Source organism: Podarcis cretensis (genome assembly GCF_951804945.1).
Source record: "Podarcis cretensis genome assembly, chromosome: 5".
Lineage (NCBI taxonomy): Eukaryota > Metazoa > Chordata > Lepidosauria > Squamata > Lacertidae > Podarcis > Podarcis cretensis.
The window spans coordinates 72,153,571-72,166,818 of NC_137174.1; the positions used below are offsets into that span (position 1 = coordinate 72,153,571).

The window sequence follows — 13,248 nt, forward strand, 5'->3', positions numbered from 1 at the left end:
GGGGCCAGGATAATCCAAGGGGGCCACAGGTGAAAATTGTGTAAGGGGGTGCACAGCACGAGGCTAGGAAGCCACAGAGGAATGTGAGCAGTGAAGGGGGGGAACCTTCTTTTAAAAAGAAAGAAAATAGTTCTGATTGGCTGGCTATCAGCCTGGCCAATCACAAGCGGGTGAGGGGTTGGCCCACCAGGGCCTAGAGCTCCTTTTTGCCATGTGTGTTTTCTTGGATAAGTCCTGGAGTGTTTCCGGCGAGAGGGGGCGATCACTGAGGCTCCAATTTTGACCAGTAGAGCCCGCAATCCAAAATCCCCAGGTCAGGTGAGTGCGGTGGTGGCGTGGCAATGGGTGAGCTGGAGCTGCTTGCTGCTGCTGCCAGTGCTGGGCCTGGTGACAGCCTGGGCCTGACTCTGCAAGATGCAGGGTGCAATCCACCCCAGCGCCTAGCCGAGTGGAGTCATCTGGTGCTGCTGACTTGCATCTAGTAAAGAAGTGTCTACTCAGAAGAAAGTTGCACTGAATTCAGTGGGCCTTATTCCCAGGTAAAGGTGTGGAGGGTATAGTGTTTTATCTAGGCAGCCAGTGCTCCTCCAGATGACAAGATCTTTTTGCACCAGGTCAGTGAGGAGAACTTGCTTTTTAAAATTCTCCTATATACAGAACTCCCTGCACGCCTTTTGGACTTTTATCTGTAGGTTTTCTCCTCTGTGTCAAATAATTGAGGTCAAATAAGTGTTGTTTACTTTTTATACTACATGGAAGATGGATCTTCCTCAGGCGGTTCTGCACTCTCCCTCCTTGGAGGTTTCTAAGCAGAGATTGGATGGCCATCTGTAATAGATGCTTTAGCTGAGTTTCCTTACACTGTGTAGTGTTATACTAGAAAGATGACCCTTGGGGCCCCCTTCCAGCTCCATGATTCTATGTTTTTCTGCCTCAACAATATTTCATTATATTCCTATCATGTTATGTAATTGTATTTTGTATAAATAATAAAAATTATAAATAAAACAGGTTCTGTTTACAAATAAAACATTTAAATAGCTACCTTTCTACCAGTAGGATGAGGGGGGCATGGGCATAGCCAGAATTTTATTAGGGGGGCGCGCTTTTGTTGGGGGGGGGGGTAGAACATCATATTTATATTGATTTTTACTTATTGGAGTCAACTGCCCCCCCAGGCTACACCCATGGGGGGGAAACAGGAAGGAAACAAGGTCAGAAGAGGGCCATGGTCAGGAAAAGGTTGGGAAACTGAGCTAGGACACCAAGATCACTCTTGGTAGAAGGACAGTTGGATGTTGCCCCAACCATTTCCTAAACTTTCTGATACTGCATTGCTTTGCTATAGGGGAGAGGTTTTCAAAATCTGTCCAAATTTCTGTTGGAGCAAAAGAACTTTTATTTATTACATCTATATCCTACTTTACTTCATTTGACATTTAACAGACATTAAGATCACATAACAGGCACTGAATTAAAAAGCAGACATTGTGATCAATATAATGACCTGTTCAATTACTATATTGAACTTAGGTCAGTTGATCCCTTAACTCCCAAAGAAAAATATGCTTTCTCTCAGTGTGTTCCCCTATGAATGATAAAGTCGGTTAGAGACTTCCGGGTTAGCGCCTCTGGCAATGGCGGAATTCCTCTGATCGGGAGGAATTTACTCCGTGGAAACAGGGTCTGGCCACCACGGCGAAGGCGGAGACCCACTAAAAATCACAGGCGGGAGAAGCCTGTGAACCTGGGATTCGGCTGGCACCTTTTGCGCCTCCCCTACTCGCGGGGAGACCCGGTTTCAGGGATCCGGAGCGACGTGGGGTGAGCGGCGCGGTGCTTCGAATTGATTGCTTCTTTCACGGAGTGAAGCCGCATTGCTGTTGCCGGAGAGCGCTGACTTTTTCCTGTGGACAATTCGATTTTAAACAACTACCCGTGAGTAGAACGGAAAATTGGATCTATAAATGTCTTAATTTGGCACTGAAACGGGAAGGTTTTAAACAGGAAGTCCGCCTTCCCCTTTTGTAAATAGATTGAAGCAAAGACGCTGCAAGCTAAGGTCTTGGAAAGTCATCCGCAAAGGATTAAACTTCCATCGATTAAAACTATTAAACCCCCCTTGGAAGCAGGAGAAGAGGGGGAAAATTTTGGATCGCGCAAGCCTGCAGGAGAGAGCGTTGAAAATTAAATCACCACTGCTCTGAACCTGGAAAGGGTTCTGCCAGTAAGATTGACGTTTTGAAGTTCATTGGCTGTGAACAGAACGTATCTTGACAGTTAGCTAAATAAGAGAAATATATTGTTTCCATTGTCCTCTTCTGCGTTTAAAAAGGAGGAAAAGTAACTGAAAATTGAAACTATATTTACTGTTTGAACTGTGCTTAAAAGGATTGACACAAATAGAAACTGTTTCCCTCTAGAGGGAGCCTTTGAAACTGTTATAAGAGCTGAGCTGGGGGAACCAGCTGCAAGATAAGAGACTGTGAGAATCAGGGATTGACCTTGGACTATTTGAGAATGTCGACAGAAGAAGCTTTAGTGATTGCATTATGCAAGATAAGTCACTCGTTGGAACAACTCCACAAGAAGACAGATGTCATGACTACTAAAATTGATAACTTGGGACAAAAAGTGACTATCAATACAGAAATTATTCAGGATCTGATACAGGAATCTACTTTGACAGGGCAAATTGTTGAGAAGGCGAAGGAGAAGGTTGCTGTTGTTGAACCTAAAGTAATACAAGTGGGAGCCCCAGCCTTACAGAGGCAAATTGAGGGCTATAAGTTGAGGCCTTTTATGATTGATTTTAGAAAAAGTCAGATTTTGAGGATCGGAGCCCTGCCTGGACTGGAGAAGGAAAGTTGGACAGATCCCTTCATGCAGGGATTTACTAACTTTTGGGATTTGGACTTGGGTCATGAGGAGATTGGAACTGTGGGGGCCTTTGGATTTGGAGGAATTTTGAAACATGTCCTGAAATACCTTATGGATTTTAGATTTAACCATGGAGATTTGGTTGACCTGTCGAGAAGGAATAAAAGCACTGCTAGGTTGGAGCTTCCCTGAGATCTGCTCTTCAATATCAAAGGAAGGAAAATAAGAACAAGATCAGTAGAAGACAAAGTAAAGTGCATGTATAAATATGAAGAAGACCTACAGAAGGGACTCGGACAGAAGATCACCAGGTTGATGGACTATTTGGAATTGACGAATGACTGGCAGTATCCAGGACCAGGGAGAAGAGATGATGGAAGAAGATTGGAAAAAGTTTTAAAGTTTATTTTCAGAAATAGAAATATTGTAAAATTACTGAGTGTTAGAAAAATGTTGGAATGAAATCTTATGGCTTTAGTTGAAATGTTATAAGGAGTTAAGCATAAATAAGCATTATAGTATTAATGGAAAATAAGGGTAAAAATAAGTTAAGATATTTATATGACAGAAAATAGAGAAAGATGGAAAGGAATTGCTGAAACAATTAATAGAAGTGGAATACAAAAAGGGAGGTGAGAGGAGGTCGATGAAACAAGGGTATGAAAGATAGACTACTGAAATGGTACAATGTACGTTTTTAAATTGTTTTTGTTTTGTTTTGTTTAAGTTAATGTTGTGTTTTGTATTGTTTTTATATTGTATTGTATTGTTTTTTCCTTTTCTTGTGGTTAAGAGCGGTAGTCTTGTAATCTGGGGAACCGGGTTCGAGTCTCCGCTCCTCCACATGCAGCTGCTGGGTGACCTTGGGCCAGTCACACTTCTTTGAAGTCTCTCAGCCCCACTCACCTCACAGAGTGTTTGTTGTGGGGGAGGAAGGGAAAGGAGAATGTTAGCCGCTTTGAGACTCCTGAAGGGGAGTGAAAGGCGGGATATCAAATCCAAACTCTTCTTCTTCTTCTTCTTTTTCTTCTCTTTCCTTTTTGTAAGTTTTAAAAGTAATAAATATTATTTTTTTTTAAAAAAGATAGTTGGTGAGAAAGCACTTTATAGGTCATTAAGTGTAACCCATCAGATTTTATTAGGGGTCTCTCACAGGGTTGTATGCTGTTTGTGCACAAGTAGAACAGAAGGCTAGAAGGCCTTCTGGAGTGGATTTTGGGAACAGGTTGGGGGTGTTATTTAAGGGAAAGGAAGGTTAAGGCACAAATGCAAGTCTACTTACGCAACAATTAATTCTGTCCACAAAATTTTACAACCCACTAGCACAAATTCAAAACTTTCATCAACCCAATCCAAAGTCAATATATGGACTAAGTAAGGCTGTCTCAGCATGTGATCAATACTACATTGTACATACTTTATGTATAAACTAGTGTAGATCGTGGTTAATTATCCCCATAATTCAACTTTGAATTGTGGGCATCTATCTTTTTGTCATTCCTCTTGATTTTCTAACGTTGCTTTTTTGCTGAATAAGTTGCACCATGCTTGGTACCCATGTACTGAAGATCTTTGCTTCTATCAGTAGCTCAGTGACAACTTCTTGCTTACTGACAGCCTTCAGTCAACTTACTTAGATGCAACCCTTCCCCACGATATTCTGAAGAGCTGAGTTAAAAATATGCTCCCCCTCCCCATTCCAGGCCAAAACATGAAAAGGTATGCCTCAAGGTAAAAAGCAAGGTTTTGTTGTTTTTGCTTTGTTTTGCTGCTGCTGGAAGTTGGATGGTAAAGAATGGCAGTTTATATATACAGTGGTACTTCAGTTTACGAACTTAATCCGTTCCGGAAGTCTGTTCTTAAACCAAAGCGTTCTTAAACCAAGGCGTGCTTTCCCATAGCAGTGGGCCACTCAATTTACAAATGGAACACACTAAACAGGAAGCGGAACATGTTCGGCTACTTCCAGGTTTGCAGCGTTCTTAATCCAAGTTGTTCATAAACTAAGCTGTTCTTAAACCAAGGTACCACTGTATATAAACCTGTCTAGAAATTAGCTCCAACTGGTGGGTTGGACTCAGTTTCAGATCAGTCTGATCCAAGATAGGGTGCAAATGCAGCACTACCACAATACATACATATAAAAACATGCACAAACGCACATATGTAGTAAGGGGGGAAATACAAAGAAACTGGGTACATCTTTGAGTTAAAGGACGGTCCCAGGTCCAAAACTGTTGAAGACTACTGTTAGTTTGCTTTAACAATGGTTATTTTAATTATCTTCAGTTCATGATGTCTATGTACCCTCCCCACTAAGTAGGCATTAAATATAGCTATTTTAAAATATATTTCTAGAATGAGCCACAATTATGACAACTGCTAACAAAAAACACTTTTACAGGGAAAACAATGTTCTACTTTGTGTGAGAAGGCTGTGTGAACATTCTTCACCCACTAACATTTTATAGACTCATCTGCAAGAAAGGAAAATGAAAAATGTTTACCCTGACTGCAAACTTTGTTTCTCTCAATCTGTTCAACTCCCATATACAACCAAGTGTTTGATGCATAAATCTCATCATCCAAATTTAAAAGGCTTCAAGAAACACTTGTAATATATGTTTTACTTAGAGAATAATTGTAAAACACTGTAAGCAACTGTCATTGTTGATTATCATGATAGCATCTCCCACTGCTATTCAGGCAGCCAAAACCAACTTTAAGACATTTCAAAATTAACTTGACTAACATGTTGTACTTTCAACAGCTCCTAAGAACACAGCACTTTATTTAAAAACACAGATCTCTTTATCTTCAGAATCTATTACATTGTCATTCAGGGAGTCAATCTTAGCTGAAAAATAGGGTAAATATATAATAAGCAAGTTTTGTTGCTCTTTGTCAGAGTTAATTTTCCTAATCTAACTATGCTAACTTGGAAGAAAACACTAATGGTTTCAATTGGGCTTCTGAGTAAATAGGATTGGGCTGTAATAAGTTAAAATATATAAATACAAGTTTAATTTTGAGAATGGAACTGCAGGTTGATCAAATGCTGACGGTGACAGTTGTTAGTTCATTCACATAAACAGGTAGAGCCAGTTTCTTTGTGAAGGCAACAATTATTTGCCACTAGTTTCCTGACTCAAACGCAACAAAAACTTTTGCTCAAGCCTAAAAAACGTACAACCAAACATCTCCTTTTAAGCATATATGTATGTGTATAAACACTCCAGTACTTTGGCAATCAGCAAGTCAGATATCCTTAAAACAAAAACTTTACACGTTACAAAAAAAACAAACAAACCCAGGCCTTCATCTTGGGTGTCCATTGGCTTTCAATCTTCAGCTGAAACAACTATCGGTCAGGAAAGATATGAGGTAATTTACGGTACAAATCACCTCGAAAATGCTCCCTCCCCGTATGACAACCCCACGGGGGGGGGAATGTCCTAAAAACTGTCCGGTGTCAAAATCCTTACAATATTCAGCTTCATTTATTGATACTAGCGAGACAAAAAAAAAACAAAAAACACAACAAGTTTGAAGTTGATACATAACTAGTATGACGTTGGACTCTTCGGGCGAGTGTGTGTGTGTGTGTGTATATGTGTGTTGTTAAGACCTTCACGCAATTTATTGTCATCATTATTATTATTTAAATAACAGGCGCTGTACTAGGCAGGCCATTGTCAAGGGCCCGAGAGGAAAGCCGCGATCTCCCCAGAGCCCCTTTCCTGGGGCGGCGGGGGGAGGGCCGCCGGGCCCTCTGACCTGCCTCTCCCTTTCCTGGGAATGGGAACTTGGGCTCCCCGCCCGCTGACAGCCTCTCCTGAGGGGCTCCCCGGAGGGCCTCCCCTCAGTGCCCGAGGCCCGCTCCCTCCGCCGCCCCACAGACAAGCCAGGTCGGGCGACGAAGAGACGGGGCTCCCTTGCACGCAAGGCCGCGGCCGGCGGCTCGTCTCGTCGCCAGGCCCCGGTCCCGGCCCGGCGCCGCGACGTCCCTCTCGCTCCCTCACTCACCGGGAAGGCTCGGATCCGCATCTTGGTGTCCTTCCGGCTGCCGGTCCCCTTGCTCAGGTTCGACATCTTCGGGCCCGGCGGGAGCGGAGCCCCCCTTTCCTGAGGGGCGGGGAGAGGGAAACGGGGCCGGGGAGAAGCCCCCCTCAGGCGGCGGCGACCTTCACTCCGAGGGCGGGCGGAGAGGCGAGGTTGAGGCGAGGCAGGCCCAAGTGGCCGTCTGTACGCGGCGGCGGCGGCGGCGGCGGTGGCGGCTCCCTCAGCCTCCTGCGCCTCCTCCTCCTTCTCCGCCGCGATGGCGGCCAAACATCGCTCAGTGCGCAGGGCCGAACAGGCCCCCCCTCCCCTCACGCAGAGACACAGACAGATCCGGCGGGGGCGGCGGCGGCGGCGCAAGAGAGAGAGGAGGGGAGGGAGGAGGAAAGGGGAGGAGCGCAGCCGGCGGGGAGGAGGGAGGAAGGGGGAGCAGAGTGGGGCCGCCAAGTCTCGCGAGAGCTCCAAACGGCTCCCGCGATAAGAGGAGGCGGGCGGCGGGGGGGGGGGGGGAGAGGGAAGCAGTGTTGTCTTTCTTCCCACTGACCCTAGGGAAGCTGGAGGAGGCGGGCGGGCGAGCGAGCGGTGCTGGTGATTGGCGGGTGGTGGCGCGGAGGAGTAGGCGGCGAGTGGGTAGATTTTGCTGTCACGTGCGGCAGGAGGCGGTGATTCGGGTTTGCACGTAGTGCGGTTGGTCGTTTGTTTCGGTTAAAGCCGCTTTTAACCCGTTGCTTGCCTGGAGGCCTCTCTTAGAAAATCACTCGGGAGGTTTGGAGCGCCTCACCCGCCCCAATTCGCCTTGAGTACCTGGTCAAGGGCGTTTGGTTGGCGGTGGAATAAATGGCACATCGTCTGCTGGGCCCTCATGTAAAACACACACACATTCGTGGCTGCTGCTGCTGCTATTTTCCTCGTGGAACCAGGGACGCGTGCTTATTCTCAAGAGCCCCAGTCAGCATCGATGGTAGTCAGGGATGCTGAGGGATGTCTCAACACCTGGAGGGTCATAGGTTGCCCACCTACCTAATGTCTCCCACAAGGCATCTCTACTTTTATTAGTTATGATACAGCTGTGTTGCATAAGCAAATAGAAAACAAAACTTTCCCCAACCAGGCATACTTAGGAAACAATATTTTATTTTAGCTGTTGAAAATACTTGACAATACACTAGCTTGTCTACCATAAGGTAATTACAGAAAACAGAATAATACAAACCAGATGAAGGAGCTGCAAAAAGAGCCCATGTAGGTGATTGGGTGAATTAATCCCAAGAAAAGGAAAGGCTAGATGTTTTATTGGGCAGTGTGTGTGTGTGTGTACACGCACACACATACACATACATTTAAAATAAACAACAGCTGCATAACAATTTACTAAATAACAATCTACCAAAAGCAGCAGCAACTAATCAATTTATCAGATCAGGTCTCTCCAAATGCCCACCTAAAAAGGTGTACCTTAACTAGCTGCCTGAAACTACCAGTAAATAGGGGTCCTCTGTGGAGGGGAACCTCCATGTGCAGGGGGCTACCACTGAAAAGACCCATAGTTTGAGATCATCATCAAAAGCCTTTCTCCAGGTTTTCCCACCATCTAAAGATGTTGTGGGAGCCCACTAGGGAGAGGGACATTGTCAGTTGTGGCACCCTAATTTTAGAGGCTCACCTGGTGCCCATTCTGATTTTTCCAGCTTCAAGTGAACTTGTTTTGTTTTATTCTGATTGTTTTGATAGTATTTTTAATGCTACTTTTACCAATTTTCCAGGTTTAGCTTATTTTTATTTATGAGTTATCTTACAGTGTTTTTAATATTTTATGATAAGCCATCCAGATAGCATGCTTGAAGGAAGGGGTATAAATCTTAATTGTAAACTCTGATTGGCAGCTTCCATGGATGCAGCAGGACTTTGTCTTCACTCTCATCTTGTCTGCTTGAGCCTTCTGCCTACTGCTATTTGTTCATGCACATTCCCCAAATTATTTTTCAAACTTCTCCTGTTTTTGCACAAAATTTAAATGATCGCACCCATAGAACATTAGTCTTTCACAGATGTCAAGATAATAAAGTACCAAAATTTCGTCCAGTGTAAGTAGAAACCACATATAGCATATATACAGGTCAGCTTGCCTTCCTTTGTCATGCTTGCAATAGGCTTTATACTGAGACTGAAAAAACAGGTTGTTATTCATTTCAACATGCTAGTGTAGAGCTAAAAAGTTCAAGTCTAAAGATAAATGAGGTGTTTACTGAGTGCCAGGTCAAAATGAAATCCACAATATGGAAATACATTTATTAAAACAAAACGTCAGGAAATAGTACTGCTGTACTATTTTGGACTTTTTCCCCTAATAGACCAACATGGCTGCTTTTTTTTTTTTTTCAAGTGACTAGGAACCTAGAGGGCTGAAATTTGCATTGAAATTCAGAATGTGAAAATTGTTGGAAGTCAACAGTATTATTCCATATGCACATTAATAGCTTGCAGTATTGAAAGAAGACTCTCATAAATGTTTTGAATGGTGTTGCTAAGGTCAACAGCAAATACATATTTTTGTCAGTTGGGAGTTGGATAATTTGTGAAATGAAGTGAAATGATAAGAAAGGATTGTAGGCCTGTTTCAGATATATATCAGTGCTAAGACACCTTGGAGATGGTATGACATTTGAAATGATGGAATTGGTATACGAAGGCCCTTTTTCAAAATACAGTTTGTCATGATTATAGCAAATACGGTAGGTTTCAAGAGGGTTTTAGCAGCTGATACAACAGAAGCTGTTTTAGTTCAATCAGTGCAGCAGCACTGGGTGTTGGGCTGCAGGGGGGCACCACTACAATGCTGTAGAATGGAGCATGAGAGGTGGGGGGGAATCACCAAATTTTAGCGTTGCTACTGAAATTTCAGAGCCCAAAGTCCACTACTGGATATAACCTCTGAAGTCACATGTTTATACCAGTTGTATCCAACCAAGTGAGTCATATCCATTATTTTCAATGTGTCTACTCGGAGTGGGAGTAACATTGGATACAATGCACTGTAGCCATATACCCTATTATTTGGAAGTCACTTCTGTGACAGTCAGTAGGCTGTCAAGAACACACCAGTGATCAACTTTGTTTTCCTGTAGTTTAAAATATCTGCAGGGTACCATGTTGTGGAAGGCTAAACTAGAGTGAGATGATAGGGCCAGATGATAGGGCAGAGAGATTGACGTCCAGCAGATTTGAGCTCCAGTGCCAATTATTTTAGACAATAAGAACTTTGTAAATAAGCAGCCTTCAGGCTTGTGAAGATGGATAGGTATGCATCATATTATTCACATGTGCAGCATTAACTGCAGTGAAAACATTATTTTGCCTGAAGTTAAATGTATATTTGAGTGTTTGTAACTCAGCATTGTTCATTATACATATACAAAGTCTAGCTTCCTGTTATTTGAATCTGAGGGTGCATATTCAAGATCACACCTCCGATGTCTGCTTTAAATAACTCATAATAACTAACTACCTCTGCCTGGTTTCCTGTTTGTTATCTCAAATGTGAATCACAATCTCCTCATAACTTATAAGCGTACATTGGAAGAGCAGGAGGAATTCCAGCCCTTTACCACCCTTCAATTACTCTGGTTGATGGGTTATGGATGCAAAGGTCTAGCTAAACTATGTTAAGGGAACATGACTCTACAGTTTGTGTGTATATACTGACCCGTTTGTAGCGCAATATATTTTATTTTCATTCCAGAAAATATTTCATTCCAGAAAATATTCATTTTCAAAATTGCTCATGCTCGTCCTCAGCGTGCTGTTTTCAATCTAGATAAATTCTAGATTCTGTGGTCTGTGAAGGTGTGGTTACTTGGTACACATTTTGATTAGGTTACCCATGCCTCTTCCTTCCTACACATGCCCCAGGTGAATCAAGAATGAAGTAGTGATTGTGATCTTGGTATACACCCACCCACAACATCATTGGGCAGGTGTGGATACACAACCCCCCAACTGCCAGGATATCCTACATGATCTGTTTCGAACTCCTGACCCACCAGTGAAAGAACAATGATCCAAATCTCATAACCTAAATACACACAAATAGAAAATCACAGTTGCAGAAAGTAAACAAACAGTATATTGTAACCAACAGGTCACACCAAGCTGGCACACCTCAGCTGAAACTGCTCTGTATGCCATGCAATAGAACTATAAGTATTATTTTGCAGAGATTGCATATCATGCTCTTATTACTGCCACCAAAAAAGGCATCAACATAACAAGCTGTTAGACAGCTTGCCTCCACACTGGAATTTTGATAATGTGCTGTGGGAACCAGGCCAGGGTCATGGGGTTATGGCATAATACCTGCCCTATCTTAACAAGCGGATGCCATCTACCCTCTGAACTGTATTTAAGCCAGGCTGCTTGGAGTACAGCAAAACTGGTACCAGAAACTTAATTGTTGGTTGACTTGTTTTGCTTTGTATTTATGTGCTTAAGACTAGATTGTTAAGGGTTTTTTTTTTGTAATATGGAATTTATACTGTTTTTGCCACATGGTTGATTTTTGTCATCTTTTAATTTAACCGTCATCTTCTGTATTTTGCATGTTTCCCAGTGCTCTGTATACTGATGCTTTGAACGTTTGCAGTAGGACACAGCTCATTGTGGAAAAGTGGCATATGACTAAATCAAACAAAAAGACAGGACTTCAGAATTCTGTGGACATGCCCCCCATCAGCTGCCCCATCAATGAGGGAAAAGGCAGCCACTACCACACACAATCAGAAAGAGAAGCTCTTTGCACGTCTCCTCAGTTCAGAAGAGATGGGAGGGTGGGTGTCCAATTCTGGCCTCCAGTAAAGTGTGTACATGTTTAAGGGACATGTTCAATGGAGAAGAAACTGACTCAGTGCAAACACAAACTGAGCAGGAAGAGCAAAATATTTTTGAGTGGATATTTACTAAGATCTTTCATAGGTACCAGAGGGGGTAATGGTTCCTGTGAATGCTGCATTGGTGATCCCTGTAATATGCTAAGCAGTTCTTCTTCCCTATCACATTAATTATTTTCATTTTCTCCATTTTGTGCTGTCTTGCAATTGTTCTTAGAAAATGATATATAAGTATATATTGTTTAACAAATGCATTTAGATTGCAGTCCTGTACATACCTACCTGGAAGCAGGATCCCTTGAGCATTGTGGGGCTTACTTTTGAGTAAACATGTATATGATTTAAATGTCCTCCTTCTGCTGTACTGTGTGGCAATTGTTTTGAGTACTCCATATATTGAATGGCTCTGACCCTATGCAGGCATAGGCAAACTCAGCCCTCCAGATGTTTTGGGTCTACAACTCCCATCATTCCTGACCACTGGTCCTGTTAGCTAGGGATGATGGGAGTTTAGTTGCAAAACATCTGGAGGGCTGAGTTTGCCTATGCCTGGAATAGAGCAATAGAAACATTAAGACATGTTGTTTTCAAATGATACTTTTCCAGAGATGGGTGAAACAAATTTTTCACTCCCATTCTACTAAAATATCCAGGAAGGACTTGTGAATTATAAATTGGCCTACTTATTGGCTGACATAAATAAAATAATAACAGTAACAGTTGCTAGATTCCTTTTTTCTGCTGCAAGGGATTTTCTTAGGTTAATTGTATATTAGTTTGTTTCTGTATAACTGTTGGAGTTTTATGACTTTTGAGTTTCAATTGGTTTTATCAGTTCTGTGACCGTGTAATAAAAGTTAATTGTTCTCAAAAATGCATAGAATTGTATTGTTAGTTTCTCAAGAAATGTTGTTACCATTATGCATGTACACTTTGGGACACTTTGACGGTAGCTATGATTTCCCCCCTTTACAGATTGTAGGTATTTTTGTGCACAAATGTCACTTTGAAAAGAGAAACTATAAAAATCTCTTTACCTAATTTTCAGCATAATATATGCTAAATCATAAAATAGCTGTAAATGTGCAAATCACTTCAAGTTTCAGTCCCCTGGGCAATTGAAAATGTTGCATCAAACACAGTGGGACTTACATCCAAGAAAGCATGTATAGGATGACGCTCCAACTCTCATAGATCCAGTTGGATATATACAGTATATGTATGCACAAATCTATGCTAGATGGTATATATCATCTTTATTGGTGCCTCATGCCCTGGTTTTATTGACTTAATTCAACAAGCCAAGCTGAAGAAAAACAGCATCCTCCTTATTCTACCAGATCTTGTTCTACTAGGTGTCTACCATATCCTGAATAATCCCTGGTGGCTTGCTGCCATTTAGTATACCTTGAAAGGAAAGGCTTAG

The 13,248-nt window shown here is 42.5% G+C and overlaps 1 protein-coding gene across 2 annotated transcripts in view; it reads right to left on the minus strand.

Annotated features, from left to right (window-relative positions):
• The window catches only part of CUL3 (cullin 3), a 55,138-nt gene extending 47,772 nt beyond the window's left edge, over nucleotides 1-7,366 (minus strand). Inside the window, exon 1 of one of the 2 annotated variants that reach the window (XM_079975866.1) lies at nucleotides 6,907-7,366. In XM_079975866.1, coding sequence (XP_079831992.1) covers nucleotides 6,907-6,972 — 66 coding nt within the window. In that variant the 5' untranslated portion in view covers nucleotides 6,973-7,366. The remainder of the gene's footprint in view (nucleotides 1-6,906) is intronic. The other variant, XM_079975868.1, reaches the window with a different exon arrangement.
• Nucleotides 7,367-13,248: the final 5,882 nt, after the last annotated feature.